The 19,524-nt window shown below is 40.0% G+C and overlaps 1 protein-coding gene, 1 long non-coding RNA gene and 1 other non-coding gene across 5 annotated transcripts in view; 1 reads left to right on the top strand and 2 right to left on the bottom strand.

Annotated features, from left to right (window-relative positions):
• Positions 1-5,814, bottom strand: part of LOC135322787 (uncharacterized) — a 30,209-nt gene extending 24,395 nt beyond the window's left edge. The window contains exons 1-2 of the long non-coding RNA XR_010383670.1: positions 5,726-5,814; positions 3,464-3,566 (exon numbers count right to left, since the gene is read on the bottom strand). This is a non-coding gene — a long non-coding RNA (uncharacterized LOC135322787). The remainder of the gene's footprint in view (positions 1-3,463; positions 3,567-5,725) is intronic.
• A 260-nt stretch (positions 5,815-6,074) lies between these two features.
• On the top strand, positions 6,075-6,148 carry TRNAN-GUU (transfer RNA asparagine (anticodon GUU)). The gene has a single exon. It is a non-coding gene; the product is annotated as a tRNA-Asn (tRNA).
• Positions 6,149-10,404: 4,256 nt separating this feature from the next.
• Positions 10,405-19,524, bottom strand: part of USPL1 (ubiquitin specific peptidase like 1) — a 29,644-nt gene continuing 20,524 nt past the window's right edge. For all 3 annotated transcript variants that reach the window (XM_010977124.3, XM_064493234.1, XM_064493233.1), the window contains 2 exons: positions 15,372-15,529; positions 10,405-13,524 (listed from right to left, as the gene is read on the bottom strand). In XM_010977124.3, coding sequence (XP_010975426.2) covers positions 11,645-13,524; positions 15,372-15,529 — 2,038 coding nt within the window. In that variant the 3' untranslated portion in view covers positions 10,405-11,644. The remainder of the gene's footprint in view (positions 13,525-15,371; positions 15,530-19,524) is intronic.

Here is a 19,524-nt window from a genome sequence, read left to right on the forward strand (position 1 = left end):
TGTTCCATCTTCCTTAGGGCACAGAGTAATGATTCAGTAAATATTTGCTGACTACACGAATTCTTTCTAGTTTGTTGATCTCCTGGAAGTGGCACAAATCCAATTTTTATTTTTGTTTAAACCCCTTGCTCATAGAAGCAATTTGTTATTGCAAAATTGGACTTAAATGTAAAAGGGGTTGCTAACCATTTATCCCAAAGAAGCCAAGCTGAGCATGACTTTTGGAACACACCAGTGGGAATAACTAATTATTCTTCTTCACAAAAGATACAGTTGAGAAATAGGATTTTTTAAAATAGCAATATTTAGATTAGAAAGCAGAAAGTCAATCTTGTTACCAAGGGTTACAGAAATAGAACAGGGCACCTAGAACAGCCCACACAGTGAGAAATTTTATTGAGCATCTATTACGTGGTGGACCTGTAAAGAGAGTTTTGGACTTTTTTCTTTAAAAACAAATGCAATCATTAGGCGTCAAGGCACAATAAAATTCTTAATGCCAGAGTTACTGCCATCTATAGCTCCAAGTCAGTAATTACAACTTATCAACGTCATCTACTGCTTTTCACTTTGTAAAATCTTTGTCTGTCAGCTAACTCCTTTCCGTTCTCCACCGCCCCCACCCCAGCAAGGCCACCTCACTTCACATCTGGTTTACCAAAACAGTCACCTAACTAGTCTTCCTACTTCCAGCTTCTCTCCCTTCCCTCACTCTCCAGATTAATCTTTCCAAAACCCTGTTGGTATCAAGTCTCCTTTCCATTCAAAATTTTCAGAGCATCCTCAATGCACACTGTATAACTATAACATACAAACTTACACAGTGTCCCTTTGATGAGTATTTAAGTCATTAAAAATTTTCCACTCTTATGAATAATACTGTTAGGAACAATACTATTCATAGTGCGAGCTTTCTAACCTGCTTTTTGAGGGCCTCCATACTCTGGCACCAATTAGCTCTCTTCCTTTCCCTCCTCCCTCTGTGTAAACCCTTTGCTTTGTCTGGGCTGAGCTTATGCTCTCACATCTATGCCTCTGTCCCTTCTCACCATCTGAAGGATCCTGCCAAGGATCAGCCCAAGACCCGCTTCCTCCCAGGGTTCTTTACTGACTGCTCGGTGATTATTCTTGCCTCAGGTCCCTAAAACATCACGAAGTTAGCACCTACTGCCTGGACACTTTTTAATATATCTCCTGGTGCCCAAAGTAGATTAAAAGTGATCTGTGGGCAGGATTGATGTCTCAGAGGGTCTTGGGCAGGAGTATTGAGCTCAGTTCCTTACAGGATTCAATAAATATCTGCCATATAGCCCAAAATGTATTACATACTTCACATTAAATTTACAAATGCTAAAAGAGCCTGAATAACCTCCTATCAATTGGGTTATCTTTCCCAAATGAAAATAATTCATTGTAAAAAGGGGGAAAATAATACAAAAAAATTAAGAATATAAAAGTCACCTAAAATCTCAGTACCAATTCTTAAATGGAAGCACATTCATCACTGAGGAGTCGCACACTGTGAAACTCCCCCCGGGAGTGGGCTACACGTCCCTCAGGCACCCCTTCTCGGGGTGGGAGAAAGAGCTGGAGGAGAGAGACCAGCGTGACAGTCACACCGCGCTGGGCAAAGACCCACGTGTGCAGACCCTGGCCTGTGCGGGTTGCCACCTCTAGCCTGGCACTCCTCCGCCCCAGCCAAGCAGAAGGGCCGAGCACAACCACCTACCACCCTCTGTCTGCAAGTCAGGGAAACTGCTTCTGCCACTGTCCGTCGCTGGCCCTTTGAAAGTACTGCTTGCTGCAAATGCTTGCAAAAACAGTGAAAGAGGGGAAGAAGAAAACAAAAATCACCATAACCACTAACCATGCACACACACACACACACACACACAAAATTTGGGCTCATACCATGCATGAGAGGCTGTGTGGGTCAAGGTTACAAGCGTGGCTGCTGGAGCCTAACGCCAGGTCTGGCACCTGTCCCACCACCCACAAGCTCTGTAACCTGAAGAAACTGCTCTCTGCTCACGTTCCCCTACCTGGAAAATTAGAAAAGGAGTAACAGTACCTGCCTCACAGGGTTGCTACGGGCTTAAATGAGATGATATGTGTAAAGTGTACCTAACAGCATGAGACACATAGAAAGAATATCCAGCTATGAGTTATGACGACACAATTCTCCATGTGACCTTTTACCTCTTTATCATAACCATGTTGTCAAATATTCTTAGAATTATAGGGCTCTGTATTCTACCTTTTTTTTTTTACTTAATCATGACTATGTTTTAAAATATTCTTTGAAAACATTATTTTTGAAGTCTATATAATTAATTCTCTATTTTCTAAATATACCACAATTTATCATTTTCTCCTCTTGCTTATAAATAATAATGTGATGGTGCACTTAAAACTTGGGTCACATCCTTGGTTACTTTCTTAGGACAGATTTCTAACCTAGAATTTCTAGAATAAGATGGCAAAAATATCATTCAGTGTTCATATTAACAAACTGCTATCCAGAAGTAACAGACCAAGTTTACTCTTACCAATCCTGTATGACAGTGGCCTCTAACTATGCCCTCGATCGAATTTTAGTGTTATCTCTTTGTCTTCTTTGCTATTTGGGAAACAGGAAATTGATTTCATTTGATTTTGATTTTGATGATTTTGATTACTGGTGAGGTTAAACCTTTGTTTATATTGGTCATGTGGATTTCTTCTTTTGGGACTATTCTGTTCATGTGTCCATTTCTGTTTGTCTAATGGTTTTAGTTGAGTTTTAAAGAGGTTATTTTCCATATTATAATGCTCTTTACATATTAGGAATTTAATTTTTCCATCATATTTTTTTCCGGTTTACTTTATGGCTTAGTGGTTTTCATTTACTCATCGATTCAGCATGTAGTGACTGAGGGCCTGCTACATGACAGGCACTGTCACGGGTGCTGGGGATTCAGCAGGGGGCAAAGCCAACTAAAATCTCTGTCCTTGGAGAGCTTACATATTTAGTGGGAGCTTCTGGTTGAGTGCAGTTTCATTGAACACAATCATCTAGTTCCTGAACACCTGTTTCACAATAACTTAAACATAATTGGTCTGTTAATGCCATCTTCCTTTCAGAAAACCACTGTACCCACCCAAATATGGAGGAAGAGAGACCCTGGAGCTCAGCCTAATGGAGAACATTTGATAATCCTTTCAGACTGAAAGGACACCCTTAGACTTTCAGATGGGACTTGAGGCATCAAGAGCACACTTACTGTTATTTCCTTTTTTTCCTTCCTCACAGGTGCTTCTAAAACTTTACAACCACTTGGACACAGTCTGGGGCTGGAGAAATCGGGGCATGCGGGTGGGACTGATGAGAAGAGGGAGGTTTGGGGTCTTGTCGTAGCTCAGGCTCTTATACCAAAATACCATAAACCGAGTAAGTCATAAACAACAGAAATCAATTTCTCACAGTTTTGGAGGATGGAAGTCCGAGGTTAGGGAGCCAGCAGGGTCAGGTTTTGGTGGGAGCCTCTTCCATGTTGCAGACTGCTGACCTTGCGTTGTATCCTAACCTAGTGGAAAAAGATGGAGCTAGCTCTCCAGCCTCTTCTTAAAAGGGCACTAATCCCATCCCATTCATGTCATCCCTACCCAAATACCTCCCAAAGTCCCCGCCTCCAAACACCATCACATTGGTGAATAGATTTCAACATGTGAATTTCTGAGGGAAACCAATATTTAGTCCGTAACACGTCCCATAAGCAGAGCAAACTGTGCCAGAAGTGACTATGGAATGATGGGTGCAACAGCTAATTTCACAAGGGAAGCACCGGAGAGCCAGGGAGCAAAAATTGCCTCTTCAGCAACATGTGTGCACATGTGACTCAAGGACCAGATGAGTGGCCACCCTCCAAAGCCTCAGCACTTGGAAACAACTCCAGGGCAGGGGATAGAGGGTAACCTGAGTTGATTGAGACTGTGTTTTTGGCAATAAAAGAATAGGGAATCAAAATGGAAATTGAATGGACTTGTAGAAAAATAAAGTTCTATTTCTTATACATCTGAAAGACCTCACTGTGTTTTTGAGAAATCACAAAAAGAGAGAGAGAGAGAGATCATTGTTTAAACACTTAAATTAGAATTTCCCACAGTCCTTAAGAAGAAAGTAAAAATGCAAATGGAAAATTCCATTAAATTAGGGTAAATTTAAGCTAACTTTTAAGAGTGCAGCTGGGAAAACCTTATTCGTTCCAATAATCCCAAGGTGGAGATCATCAACTCCTCCTTCACCTATTGGCCACTCACAAGTACCACATATAGAAGTACTCCACAGAGCCAGATTAAACACAACTCACTCCAAAGTCACCCAGCACAGATGAGCAGGAACTTCAACACAACAGGAGCTCTAGGCAGTCCTCCTCAGAAGATCCCTCCTTCGCCTCCTCTCCTTGCATGGCACAGGCTCAACTCTGCAATTCCCCCTTAGCCCTTTCCCTCTGCCCTTTCTCAGAAGCTGGCCTCTGCCACTGTTGGTTTTCTCCTCACTGAAGCAGAGCTGTTGGCTCTTGCTAGGAGGAAGCAAGTAGAAGAGCGGAGAACCCAGATTCAAAAGATGGTTCAGAAAAGATGCTCAACATCACAGATCACATGCAAATCAAAACCACCATGAGCTAACACACGTTACAAAGTGGACAAACTTTGAAGACACGCTAAGTGAAACAAGATGGGACAAATACAGTACAATTCCACTTACATGAGGTACCCAGAGTAGTCAATTCATAGAGACAGAAAGTAGGATGGTGGTCGCCAGGGGCAGGAGGGCAGAGGTGGAAATGAAGAGCTTGCGTTTAATGGGTGCAGAGTTTCAGTTTGGGGTGATGAAGTTTTGGAGATGGTGGTGATGGTTGCCCAGCAATGCGAATGTACTCAATGCCACTGAACTGTATGCTTTAAAAAAAAAAATGCTTAAAATGGTAAGCAAAGAACCAGGAGGAGGAGAAGAGGATGGGATGAGGGAAGGAGGAGAAGGAGGAGCTGGAGGAGGGCTCCTCACAAGTAAGTTGAATGGAAACACAGAACACACGGGTCTGGATTTAGTACGTGGAGAGCTAGGGTGAATTCCCCATTCTGTGGTCTGAGACATCCCAAAGGAGCTCCAGAGAGCGGGCTATGCAAAAAGTAAGATTAAAGCCAGAAGTGCGTTCTAAGAGGGTGGCACAAAGCGAAGGCTCCCACTCCCCTCCTTCACGGACATGGGGCACCCTAGATTCCCAAAGGCCTCAATTCAGAAGTCAGGGAAAGGGGGAACCTTCAGGGGCCACTTCAGACTTAAAGGCATATCTCAGTTGCTACTCCCTCCATAAAGCCCTTCCTGACGTCCCCTCAACCATGCGTTCTCAACACAAGCCCGCCCCTCCCCACAAAGGGGACAAAAATTGGCCCTTGGAGGGAAAAAAATCTTGCTCTTTCTACGCAAGCACAGAAGTGCGTACGACAATTCACAGATACGCGGTGTATCTGTGGTACTAAAATTCTATAGTGCAGGGTGGTGATGAGGGGGAAAACGTCCAAGGGAGAGGGGCAAAAACACAAGCACACAAAGGTTAAGAAACACGGCCCTAAGTTTGGGGCTAACGGTGAGGCTCCCTGCCCTCCAGGCCCGCACAGTCCTCGTGCTTGTCCCACAGGCTCGACTAGGTGCGCTCCGGCAGGGGAGCACGCGCGACCTCACCCCTTCCAGCGCCCCCGGGCCTGGGCCTGGTCACCGTCGCCGCGCGCAGCAGCCCAGGGAACCGTTCCCGCGAGCAAGGGAGGGGCAGGTGCGCCCCGGGCCCCCCGAGCGCCGGGGCGGGGCCGACTCTCACGTCGGGGGCGGGGCCGAGGCTCGCGCCGCCCGCGGGACGCCCTTTGTCCCGCAAGAGCCCCGCCGCTTGCCTCGAACTTACCCCCGCAGCCGGGCTTTTCCCACCGCTTCCGCCGCGCGCTCCTCCAAGGTGCCCGCGCGGAGACGCCCAGGGCGGCGAGAGAGCCGCGGCGGCCGCGAAAATCTGTACACACCGCAGCGTGGGCCTGGTAGCTGGGTCTCTGTGGCGCAATCGGTTAGCGCGTTCGGCTGTTAACCGAAAGGTTGGTGGTTCGAGCCCACCCAGGGACGATAGCTCCTGTTTTCCTCTCCGGGAGTTCGTTTTTAAAACCGCAACCGAGAGGTTTTTAACCGAGTAAGAAGTACGGCACTACCCTACTTCCAGGACAGAGGAAGGCAACGTCCTCTTAATACTATTTGGCGCCAAACGCGGTGGCTCGAAGAGCGACACAGCTTCTAGACTGGCAGCTCCATAGCTTGTTAATTCTAGTCCTGCCAAATATTCAGGCGAAATGCGCACATAGGCTTCAGAAGAACTGCACAACGTTATTCAGCAACAGCATTGGAATGGCAAAAACAAAAAGGAAAAAAACAAAACCAAAAATATTCAGTTGCGCATTGGCAGGTGATGAATAAATACCATTCGTTTCTCAGAAAAAATCTCAGAAAATACCACCAAAAAGCAAATGTGGTTATTCAATATTGCCTTATATACAAAAGGATTTGAGGGGCCGTGCACATGCAGACACGCAAGAAGAGTCATCTAAAAGTATGTGGAGGCACAACCATCCCAGGAAACTATTTGCTGAATTAAGCTGGGTTACAGCTTGTGGACAATGGACTTGAATCTAGGCAAAGGCGTTAACGTTTACTTTAGATTGCTGGCTGAATTCTTCCTAAAGTTAAACTCAAGCAGAAATTGCATGGGTTCCTGTTACAAGGTCTTGAATGACATGTTTTCAACCCTGGTCTCACAGAAGACATGAATATTTTTCAATCAGATGATTCACGTCCGAATTTTTATAAAGATAGAGAACCACATGATATAATAGGATAACATGATACTCACTTCTGCCAAGATGGAGGTCATGTTGTGGTTGCTTTGTCTCTAGGATGTACTTATCCTGGACAGAATTCAGAGACCTAGAAGAAGGAATAGTTAACTGTCTCACTAGGCTGTCTCTTAGGGAATACCTTGGCAGACGCTGCTGGCTGACAGTTATTTATGAAATAATTGTTGATAGTAAAATATCCTCTACTTGGAGGGATGGTATAGCTCAAGTGGTAGAGCACATGCATACCATGCATGAGGTCCTGGGTTCAATTCCCCAGTACCTCCTTCAAGAATAAATAGACCTAATTACCTCTCCGTACCAAAAAAATTATGTGTATATCCTCCACTGTCTAGTAAGGAGATATAGTGTTGTACTTATGGCAGAATAACAGAGAGCCTGCTGTTTTTAGTTGGAGGCCTTTCTCATGCTCTTCAAAATTCCAAATTTTCCACCTAGACTTATGGATAGCTTACAGTGGAAACAAGGCGGGGGTAGGGGAGATGGAGATTAGGGCATAAGATCATTTCTACACTGTTCAAATTTAGTCTAACAATTCAAGATAAAAAAGGTGCAATATTTGCTATTACTGAAGTGATGGGAACTTAGTGTGTCCTTCCACTTTGAAGCTGAGTATAATGTACACTAGGTTATAAGCTCCTTGAAGGAAGAGACTATTTTATGTTATTAATGATGATTTTAGATTCTAAAAAATTTCATTCAGGATACAATTCAAATTCTCGAGCTCAAAACACAAGGGCTTTCATGATCTGCAGCCATGTCGCCCACCCTGTTTCTGCAGGAAATCTTGTAGAGGTTATAAGCACTTCGCAGGAGTTCCTTGAATGGCCCATGATGCCTTACACCCCCTTCTCAGCCAGGCACCTTTCCCTTGACCCCGATGTGCCCTCCCCCACCTCCACTCTGCTTACCTGGATAACATCTGCTGAGGAGCTGACCTCCTCAGGGAGGCCTCCCCTGACGCTGCCTCCCTCTGTCTGACTTAGAGGCCCCTCCTCTATGCATTCATCACACCACCCTGAACCCAGGGAGTTACGTGTTCCCTACACTGCAGCAGGGACCACGTCTTCATTCCCACCGCTTGCTTCTCTAGCACGAGCCTGTCACATGGCACATGCTGAGGACCGAAGCAATCCCTGCCTTGTTGGGGCATGTGGTTAACAGAGACAGATAAAAATGCATATGATAAAGCATGAGGAATACAGAAAAATATTCCCAGGCCCTGCAGAAGGAAGTCAGCATAAATGGGCTGGACTGTGTCTTCATGGAGGATTTGAAGCAAACCTGAAAGATCCAAACAGGTCAGAAGGCAGGGGAGGAGCACTGAAGGCTGGGGAAACTTCAGGACAGGATGAGAGGGTGGTGGCCGTGGCAGGAGGTGAGCACAGCCAGTATATGGGCCAAGTGTACTTAAATAGGGTGCAGGGGAAAATGTTCTTAGCTTGTGGAAGGGTGCTAAAGACCAAGGGAAGAGGCTGGGCCTTACCCTGTAAAGTAAGGGAGCCACTATTAAAGGTTTCTGTTTCAGGACAGAATGAAATCTATTTTAGATGGTTGGTCTGGCAACAGTGTCAGGGAAATAAGAGATCTGAGGACAGTTAAGATGCAATTATATTTCAGAGGAGAGGTGATGAGGCTCCCGGCTAAGGTGGATCTTTATCCACCTTTGAAAGATGTAGATTAATTCAAGGGAAGGCTGGTCATGACTTAGGGATGAAACAGGAGGGAAGTGTGAGGGTGAAGCCCACATTTAGAGCCTGGGGGACCCAGAAAATTGATGTGGGGCTTAGGAGGGGTCTTAAACCGTGAAATTAGAAAAATTATAAATTGTCCATACTCTTAGCTTCCCTAACTTGTGGCCAATTCTCCACCATGGAGCTCATCTAGAACCTGGTCTCAGAAACAATCTTCATTTTTTTAAAGTTTAACTTCATTTTAAGTTACACTTCATTTCTTTAAGATAAACCTCCCAAGAGACTACATAGGGGTCCACAGAGCCCTGTGAAAATCTGAGTGGGACGCTAAGCACCCTCTCCCCAGAGCATACATATTCACAGAGAAAGTTTTACTTACATTGTCCAAGGGAGTCACAGACCCCCTGGAGCAGAGCTCTTGGTTCCCAGGTTTGGAAGTCCCGGCTTTGTATTTTATTTATTCGATTTGTATTCTAATTACAGAGCAAGGCCATAAAGCATGTCAAATCCAAAGTTTTCAGGTATGGAAAGATTACTAAACTTCAGATTTAAAGGTAACACAAAGAACAAGAAGAGTCTAATACAATTGACAAGTCACAAAGAGAAGCCAGTTTCTTCTTTCTTTTCTGTTCTTTTTCACTGAGCAATTAAGTAGATAGGTAAAATTTGTAGTAAACGACTTGAGTGAGACAAAGCTGCCTTGAGGTCTTAACACTTAATGCTTTATTGCTGGAACCACTGGATGTACTGGCAGTGAAGGGCTTTGACATATTGATCCTTTTGGGGTCGCTTCTATAAGGATTTACACCATCAGCAGATACCAATTCGCATTTCTTTCCTTGGGAGTTTCTTTAATGATGTCCAGAAAACTGTCATATTTTAGTTGCCCCCTGATAAAAAAGGAATTAAGCCGTTTCTTTTTTTTTTTGGTAAAAACAACCGAAGTTATTGTCTGTCAAAGATGACTCAAACTAGTTATTACCAACAGGTAAATCAAATACACATTTAAAATAAGATCCTCAACTACGTTAGTAATAAACTGAGAAGCAGATTACCGTAGATTACTGTATGCATGTGTGAGCATGATGGTAGTCTATCTATACTTAGTTGTACAACATACTCACTTATGCTAGAATACAGGCTGGTCTGATAATTGGAATTCACTATAATAAATACCATACAGGTGAAAATCTGCAATGGGTAAGAACTCAGTCTAGAACTGAAGTTTTAAATATAGGATTTCCCTATTAGTTACCAAGCACAGGGATTCTTTACAGTGACCACAAGTTCCACATCAGTGAGGCGGCAGTCTGCAACTCAAAACATTCTGCCATCCTGCTGAATAGGCAGGTTTACGCTGCCCTGGGCCTGGGGGAGCTTTAAACATCAGGTGAGCTGTAGACACACTTGAACCTCAGCATGTTTAGATCATCTCTGCCTCCAGACCCAGTGGGAAGCTTACAATAAAGAGAAAGCTGGCAAGAAGGGTGCTTGATCAGCTATTATGTGCCTGCAATAACTAACCAGAAGATGCATTTTCATTTTGAGATTTGAAGGATTTCACAGGAGTTCCTTTTTTCCTGATGACCTCTTGCTTCCATGGTGACATTCAGTCTCCTGATTAAATCTCTCCAGTACCAGAGATTGTCACTTTAGCACTTTGCTGTCTTGCAAAAGTTATACACACAATTAATACTATGTAGCTATCCAAAAGTTGTCAAAAAACTAAGATGAAAAAATGCTCTTTAAACTTTAAGTAGACACAGATCACACAAATAGGTACAACAGAATCTCTTTTTATTTCTTAAAGTTTATATGCATAAAAATATGAAAATGACTGCAATAGTTATTTCCACTGAATGTTAAGATGAATGCTCCAAAATCATCTTGGTGTTTTCCTGTATTTTCCCAGTTTTTCCTTACAACAAACATGTGTTACTTTTGTAATCGGAAAAAAAAAGGGGGGGGGGGTTGGGAGTAACTCTGACAAATAATTTTGAAGTAGTGAGTCCCTAGCAAAGTATTCTTCCCCAAGACTGCCACACTTAAACCTTAGTAACTACTGCTACTAATTCAAATCACAATAGCACTGGCGCTGTTTGAGCATCCAAACTTTAAATGAAGCTAGAGGTGGAACATGTATCAAGTTCAGCACTCTCAACTGCTATCGTAACCACTCCTGTCAATCCCAGCTCTACAGCTTACTAGCTCCGTGCTCTTTCCTTATCTGTTAAACGAGATAAAAGTACCTTGCTCGTAGGGATGCTGAGGTTTAATGAATTATGTTTCATATATAACAGAATCCGACATACAGTAAGCCTTACATGCACTGGCTATTATTTTCTCCCCAAGCTAACTGCTGTATGGTGACCCACCTCGGTTACAGAAATAAATGTCTTGGGGGAGAAAGATACTTATAATGTAAACTCTTAGCACATCAACACAAAAATAAATTACTTTTTCCTGTTATAGATCATTTTCTGATCATTTAACATCATATAAAGTTGTAGAAACAAGTTTCCTGCCACCTTTTGTAAGGAAGAAAGAGGAGACAAGTTGTACAGGGGAGTTCACATTCCACACCACTCTACCAGAAAGCTTGGGCTCCTATATAGACCACAGAACCATTACAAAACAGTCACACATTCATATATCTAATACAATGACTTCGTTTGGATCAACTAGTGTTTTTCTCGAACTTACATAACTAAAATTTAAAATGTAAAAATTTAATGTACCTAGTTGTACAAACTGCCAGAAACTATACACTACTTTTCATTTTTAACATTTTGAAATCTGCATTCTCCTACAAATACAAAATGAAGCCAACAAAGAGAACGAATTCCTGATCACTTAAATCTATAAAACAGATCACATGCTTTATGGGCATAACCAAATGTAAAACCTACAGTAGCTTACATTTTGTTCATGACAAGGCCAGTGTGTAAACACTATCTAGAAACAGTACATCTTCCCAAGAGTAATAAATAAATATTAAACTAAAAAGAGTTATCAAGCATTCAACAACTGTCAAACAGATACTCATCAAAATGAGGCAAGTCTAATGAGTCATTTGCTAAAGAATTTAACGCTGAAGTAGAAAAAAACTCATCAAAAATATCAGCCTTCATGGGACTTTCCGAGTTCAATGTTCTAACGTCAGCGTTATTTGTGAGTGAGTCTGGCTGCACTCCACACTGATTCTTCTTGGTGGGGCTGCAGTAATTATGATCCTGTCTCAGATGTGTGTTTTGGGGAATATTGTTTAATTCATTAGGAACTGGTGCTGGGATATGGTTATCACCCATTTCTAAATATCGAAAGTCAGTCTCCCCATTTTCTGAGAGCTCTGTTGAAACAATAGTTGTAGGAGACAGTAATTCTGCTAAAATTTCTTCATGAGTTTGACTCTTGTATGGGGAAACACTAGAAACTGTGGTACATTCAGATTTGCTATCGGCAATATCAATTTGATATTGTAGTTCTTTTAACAAGTCTTCTATTGATTCACAATCATCGGGAGACCCACAATGGGACACATGTTCTGAATTTTCACTTGGAAGTGTTCCATTTTGGGGGAAAGACATAAGAGCAGTTAATTTCTTCTTTTTTGCCTTAAGTTTTTTAAGAAGTTTTAGACGAAGTTTATGAATCTGACCCTCAACTGGGTCCCCATGGTTTGCTGCAGAAACACCATTTTCATTTCCATGAGAACTGTGGTTGAGGTTAGCTCCATACGAGGTGTTTCCACATTTCTTTGGAACTTCCGAGTCACCACTACTGCTTGCTTGCAGAGAAGCAGTGCTGACTGACGATGAATGGCTTGGTGAAGGGTTACCAACTGGAGGAGGCTTACCTGCACACCTGTGAGCTTTCCTGGATGCCCGGTTAGCCTTCTGTTTTGTACCTTTAGTTTTAAAGCCACCAAAATTACTTGCCCCCTTAACTGAAGGCTGCAGATCAGTTATAGTGTTTCTATTATGAGCTGAAACACAAGGTGGCATAAAAGAAGCACCCTTGCTTAATAAGCCTTTAACCCAACTTCCCACAAATGGCTTCTTCTGATTTTCTTTCAGAGATGGATTTTGTAATGACTTGGACAATGCTGCAGTTTCTTTTTCCTTCAAATTGGACACCTGAGATATAACACGTTGTTCTGGTTTTAACTTCTCAGGTTTTGGTGAAAGAAATTGTTTTGGTGGAGAATCCTTCTCTAGGGCAACTGTACGTTCTGTTTCTGCTGACTTTACTCCCTGTATAGGGTCAGTAGCATGAATACCATTCACAGATTTACTAACTACAGCATCTTCTGTATTCAGCTGTAGTGATGTCATGTTTGTATTTACAAGAGGAGATGAAAAGTTTAAATCCACAAAATGGTCTTGCGCAAGCTTGTCCTTGCATGGAGCTGATACTAAAGAAGCCATTACTGACTCTCGCAATTGCAAAGTATTTGTTTCGACAACTCCTGTATTTCCTGCCACAGGTTTATGTTCTAATAAAAAACCTTCAGAGTTAACCTGTATTTCTTCAAGGGTCAAAGGTAAAATATTGTCAACCAAACCTTTCGGATCTGAAAGTAAATGATGTCCAAGGGCTACAGCTTCATCTTGTGAAAGAGTATTAGGAGCAATTGACACGTCTGTAGGGTGATTTCCTGTGGACGTTTGGGCTGAGGCAGCATCACCCACAGAACACGATGCTGGCGAAACTTGTTTCTCATCACCGAAATCATGTTGCTCATTAGTCTTTTTAAGGAGACAGCAGGCAGATGCTTTGTCTGTCATTTGGGATGTTTTTCTTTCCCAGATAACAATATGTATCTCTGAAGAAGGAACTTCAAATTTCTCATGCTTTTCAGAACATGGGCCTTTTAAGTCATCACATTCCAGCCAACTTCCTAGGGGATGGGGAATGAAAGTGAAAGAGGTTAGACATTCAAAAAAACTCTGCCTTCCCAGGCCAACTTTCTTCGGGCCTTTTTAACTGCTGCATCACTGGACAGTCACCAAAGGACGACACTCGAGAACATGGCTTTAACCTCACATCACCATCTTTCTCTGCCAAATGTTCACGCCTTTACTTGGATAACACAGGTTATGGACTAACAGCCAGATAAGTGAAAAACTGAGGTAGTGTTTACTCTTTTCTAAAATGCCCACAAAACAAGACAGAAAATTGTATTTCACTTCTGGAACTTAGAATACAGTATCACTTAATACAACTAACAATATCAGAATGTAAATTATTTCCATACATATGAATTTTCAAGATAAATTAAACTTGTTACCTCAAGTACCAACACTTAATTCTGTATTTCTCTTTTTGGTTAAAAAAAAAAAAAGCTTAGATTTTTAAGTGTCGGCTCTTATTTCTGAGCTCCTGTTTTCTCATTTGTCAGGTGGGAATGAGATGATGGATGACAGAGGAAGAGGTTGAGGCCTCCCTACACACCAAAAAATCCGAAACAAAACCATCTGCTAAGTTTATGTGGAGACACTCTTACAAGCTATCTGAACCCACTACTTCTTATCCTTATACGTATTAAAACTTTGAGAATCTTCTGTTTGCCTAGGTCAGTGGTTCTTCACCACACATGCATATTAGAATCACAAGATTATTTGGGTCCAATCCTCAGAGACTGATTCATTGGAATGGGAGAACCAGGATTTTCTTTTTTTATAAGCTAACCATACAGTTTTTATATGCTGTCAGGGTTGGAAACTATCTAACCTCTTCTACCTGCCCAAGAGGATTTTTTATTCTCTAGAATGCAATAAAAAAACAAAACTTTTTTTTTTAGCTTTTTTATGTTGAGAACCACCTTCCTCCAGATTCTAAAGTAGGTTATAACTATTTATACATGAGTTTCAATTTGCAAAGTGCTTTTATAAACACATTATCATGTCAGCTATCTAAATGATCCCAAACAAAAGAAAACAAAATTAGGAAAAAAATTCAAGTGAACTCTTACCAACAGCCTGATAAAACACTTTAAGGAGACTAAGTTATCTTGTCTAAGACAAAGTGAACATTATTATAAGGGGAAACAAACTCAATAGTAAACCACATTAAACATATGGAAGGGAAAAAATTAGCAAAATTTATGAGCTGTACTATTTAACCTTCTATTGAAAAGTTTAATTATTTAAATACAGGCTTTACCTTGACTATAGTTATTAACAAACTATGGATTTCAGATATTCTATTTCACAGTGAGAGAAGGTTAAACAGAGTGTGTAATATTTATATTACTAACAATTTTATTTATATTATTTACTTTTATTTATATTACTAACAATTGCAAACTAAGCAAAACTTATTGTTGTTCTCAACCAAAAGCCTCTAGTCGATGCACCTTCTTCAGAATTATAAAGTTATAAATCTAAAAATTCAAAATTGCCACCGTTCATTTTTTTCCCTGAACATGTATTACTCATGTAATAAAAAGAAATAAAAGCAAAGATATTAAGTGAAAAAAAGCAAAATGTAAACCAACAGTAATATATGATCTCATTCTTTCTCTAAAAAGAAATATGCACAGGCATGTGTACACCCATAAATATGTTGATATAAATAAGCAAAGGTAGAAGTTAGGAGAGATTCCAAACCCTAGTGACAGGGTGGAGAACAGGGACAAAATGGCTCTAGGCAAGGACAAGAAGAGTCAAGGCAGAGGTTGTTCTTTAAAGAACAAACTAGAGTTAGTCTCCAAGCCTATTCTAAGAAAAATGTTTAAACACTTACCATCAGCATCTAAAATCCATGTTATAAAGTGATTGTTTGCTTGGTACTGAATTACAGAAGTTATTTGATAAAGACAGCCTTCAGAGTGAAATGAATAGCGCTCCAGGTCACTATGCGGTAAGCCTTCCACAAAGTGCAGCATGAATATGGGAGATACTCTGTGGGAGAGAAAGGCGAGACAAGTCGAACAAATGTAACACCATGCGTCTGGTGATACAAAAGATGGTCTGAAGCAAGTCAGTCACACATAACACTTTCAAGGCCAACTGCACTAATGTTTCTTGAGAACCTCCAGATGTGTGCCTTAATTAGAAATGGAGAACTCACTCTAAGAAGTATGTAACAATAAACCCTTCTCAAAATGTATCACTGACAGTTGGAAGCCATCATGCAATAAGGTTCTAACACAGACCATTAAACAAAAATTGCTCTGTAAGCCGCAATGCGGCTTTGGCTTAGAGAAGATTTCTTGGTAACTACTTTGCAGAATCAAAGGAAAAAAATCCATGCCTTTTAGTATTTTCTTTGGCACCAAGTGCCCAAATTAAAAATTGCTTTTTGTTACATGGGACAGGTAATATATGGGAAAAAAAACTCCAAAACCTAAGGTATTAAAATAAACATTTAAAAAACCCCAACATGCTAATAATTTGGCCTATTTCTCTGTTTTCTCAACAAGTGGAGAGAGAAAAAAAAAAGTAGAGCGACCTATCAAATTAAAATTTCTACTTACAAAAAGTTTAATTTGTAACTAAGTAGAGAAGAAAATACAACACACTGGTTGGTCTACTAAACTTCAAGACATCAATAATTTCAAAAGTACATTTCATTATTACAGTAACATGCCAAACCAGAAAATAGAACCCAATGATAAGCCTCACTCAAATAACTAAATTTAACAAACTTACCAAGATTTAGGAAAAATATTGAGTATCTCTCTTCCCATGATTTAAATAGTTGTCAAAACTTACTTAGCTTATCAAAATTTATTCAACTGAAATAAACATGAATCAATGTCCAAAATGCAGATTATTCAGTCTATAATTTACAAATTATATCTTTGTAAATTACAAAGAAAATTTACAAATTATCCCTTGTCAGTCCTTCTGTTAGAAAAAAATCAAGTCTTTAAAATTTAAGTACCCATTAATAAAAAGTCCTGCAAAACTGTCTATATAACACTAAACTTCCATTGTTTTTGTCACACATATTTCATTGATCTAAGATGCCACTGATTATAAAATGTACCATTATGAAAGAAGACTGCCAATTAAACTATCTCATGCCATTAATTTTTAGATGTATTCCCATTTCAACTATGTCAAAGGTGAGAGAGCATTTGAATCAACGATCCACAGTAAAACTAGAGATACATCCTCACAGCTGGATATGCAGGCTTTAGTTTTTTTGGCCTCATATGACATCTCTTCAAGATATTTGCTTAGGCTAGTCACTAAAACATTCTCTTATCCCTAGACTACGCAATCTAACTAGTTTCCTCTCTTCTTTATATGAGTTTACACATGGAAAATGTTAAATAGGCAGCATTTACTTCTTTGGCATATTTTTAAAATGGTACAACTCACATACGTTGGCATCTTGGAGTCAATAAAATGAAGCATATGCTTCCTCCTTTTCTAGTTTATTTTCCTCTCTAGGTCTTGTAGACCCTGGAGTCCCCTAGAAATCACAGCATTTTCCTACCCATAATTCCCACTTGCCTCATTTCCAGCCTGTAGATGAGGAAGGGATTTTACCACCCTGGCAGTAATAGGTTTTTGAACTTGGGCTTCCTAAACTTGAGTGTGTAAGATGATGCTCAGAGCGGAAGAGAGCAAGTTAGGTTCTGATTCAACAATAAAAAACTGAATGCAAAAGGTTAACAGAACTGGAATCAATAGTCACAAGAGATTTCAAGCTAAGATCCATTTGCATTCGCCTCCCTAACAGGAGGATCTACCCTCAGGAAAAGACAAGAAAACAGGAAAGAGAGAAAGCAAGCACAGAACACTGAATCTGTTCCACAAAGAGTAGCCAACTTGTGCTAATGGCCTGGAGTACAAATTTTTGATTTTCATCTCAACTAATGTAATATTCATTCATATTTTAGAAAATGTATATTTAACAATGTGTATATATGTACTTCTGAACTCTAATAATGTAGGCTTTAGGCAGAAAAAATCTGCAAATGTAATTTTTAAATCTCATATTTTAGATCTATTATATCATTGAACTACTTTGGAATATGGCAGAAAATAAAAAATATCAGTAAAACTAGGTATAGTTCAAATAATCAGAATTGGTTCATGTCAATTGTAAATAAGAAAATACATCTTTAGAAAAAGTCAGCTGTTCCACGAAAGTTTACAAACTGTATTCTCAGGAGGTAATTCAAGGATCTCACAAATAATAAAGTATCTCCTGCCAAACAGTGAAGATTTAAATTAAGAAACACAATTTAAACTATTTTACATATCAGTATTCCATCCAAAATTTGCAGGGGAGAGTGTAGTTTATTGTTTAAAAAAGTCTCAAAATCATTGTATTAGGGACTTAAAGAAAGCTCTGTAAGCACAGAACGGAAATGTCTTACTTTAATTCTGTCACTCCTTTATCCTTCACAAGCAGTTGTTTTTTAAAAAAAAAAAAAAACTGTTAAAACTGAAGTTTAGGTAAATAAGCTTTTCAAAAGACAACTGAGGAAAGTGTATGGCTAGACACCTAAAGGAGACAGTGGCAGTAATGAAAGGTTCATTTGAAGAGTTTGTGAAGTAGAGGGGTAGAGGGGGTAGTTTGTGAAGTGGTAGAGTGCATGCTTAGCATGCATGAGGTCCTGGGTTCAATGCCCAGTATTACCATTGAAAAACCAAATAAATAAGTAAACCTAATTACCTCCCCCTCAAAAAAAAAAAAGTTTATGAAGCAAAATTAAATCACATTCTAAGTCCATGTCATCATGTTATGGATATAATTTTTAAACATTAAATAAAAGTAGCAGATTTGGACCTACTAGATGCAATCCATCTGATTTATCAATGGCCGCTTTTCTCTAATGGGAACATAGAGATGTGGATTACCTGAAACAAGGTATTCAGGGAACTTTCAACATGATTCGTTTTTAGAATGCTGTAAGACTGAATTATGTACAGTATTATGATGGGCTGAATTACTTTTAAGTTATCCTAAAAGCTATATTAAATTTGTTTCTAAATTCCACTAGATATCAACAATCAATTCACACAAATTTCAAAGTAAAGAAATTACAAAGGACTAAAGACCTTGTCATTTAAAATTTAAGTGAAACTTTACACACTAGTTTAATTTACTTTTGAATACAGTAAATTCTGTATTCAAAATTATAAATTCTGCTTATAAATTGGCCCATTCATTAGAACTCTAAACACATTTCCTGTTGAAACACTAGATACATTTCCAGATCACAGTATGAATTTTTAAGTAAAGCAATGTATTTGTATAATTAAAAGTTATATGTTGCAATGCAACAAATTAACAGATCAAACAAGATAGTAGTGAGTTTATCTTCAATGCCTGGGCTTGAGAAAAGCAGGTAAAACTAAGTTACATAGACTAAGAAGCCTCAAGTGATCACGGTCCAGCGCAGGATGACAGACCCCCACATCCTGTTGCCCTTCTATCACCAAGGAAAGCACTTTATAGAAAAAGGATCTCCTCAAGACTGAAATCTCAAAACTTGGACCCAGACAGCCAAGACAGACTATGGACTTTTGATTAAAGTTACTTCCTCTTCTTTTTTCTACTCTGCCTTTCCACTTAAATGCTATCAAATGATAGTGAAGGACCAAAAAAGGTAATAAACCAAAAGGACAAAGAAAGGGAAAGGAGACATGAGCAAACAGGAAGATGATAAGTATTTAGAAGACAAAAAAGCAAACAGAAAAATAGTAACTTGGCAGAACGAGTGAAGTGACAACATGAGTGTAACAGAATGCAATGCTGATAGGAAGAGCTTATATGCCCCACAGAATCCCTAAAAGACTCAATGCTGACAGGCAACAGATGCTGAAGAACAGGTGTATTCTTTTTTTCCATTAAGTTTTGGCACTATTAGATTAACTGAGAATTTATTACTTGGATGAAAACAAACCTTTAGGAAAGGTTCTGAATGGTTTCT

The sequence above is a fragment of the Camelus dromedarius genome, chromosome 13 (genome assembly GCF_036321535.1).
Source record: "Camelus dromedarius isolate mCamDro1 chromosome 13, mCamDro1.pat, whole genome shotgun sequence".
NCBI classification, from domain to species: domain Eukaryota; kingdom Metazoa; phylum Chordata; class Mammalia; order Artiodactyla; family Camelidae; genus Camelus; species Camelus dromedarius.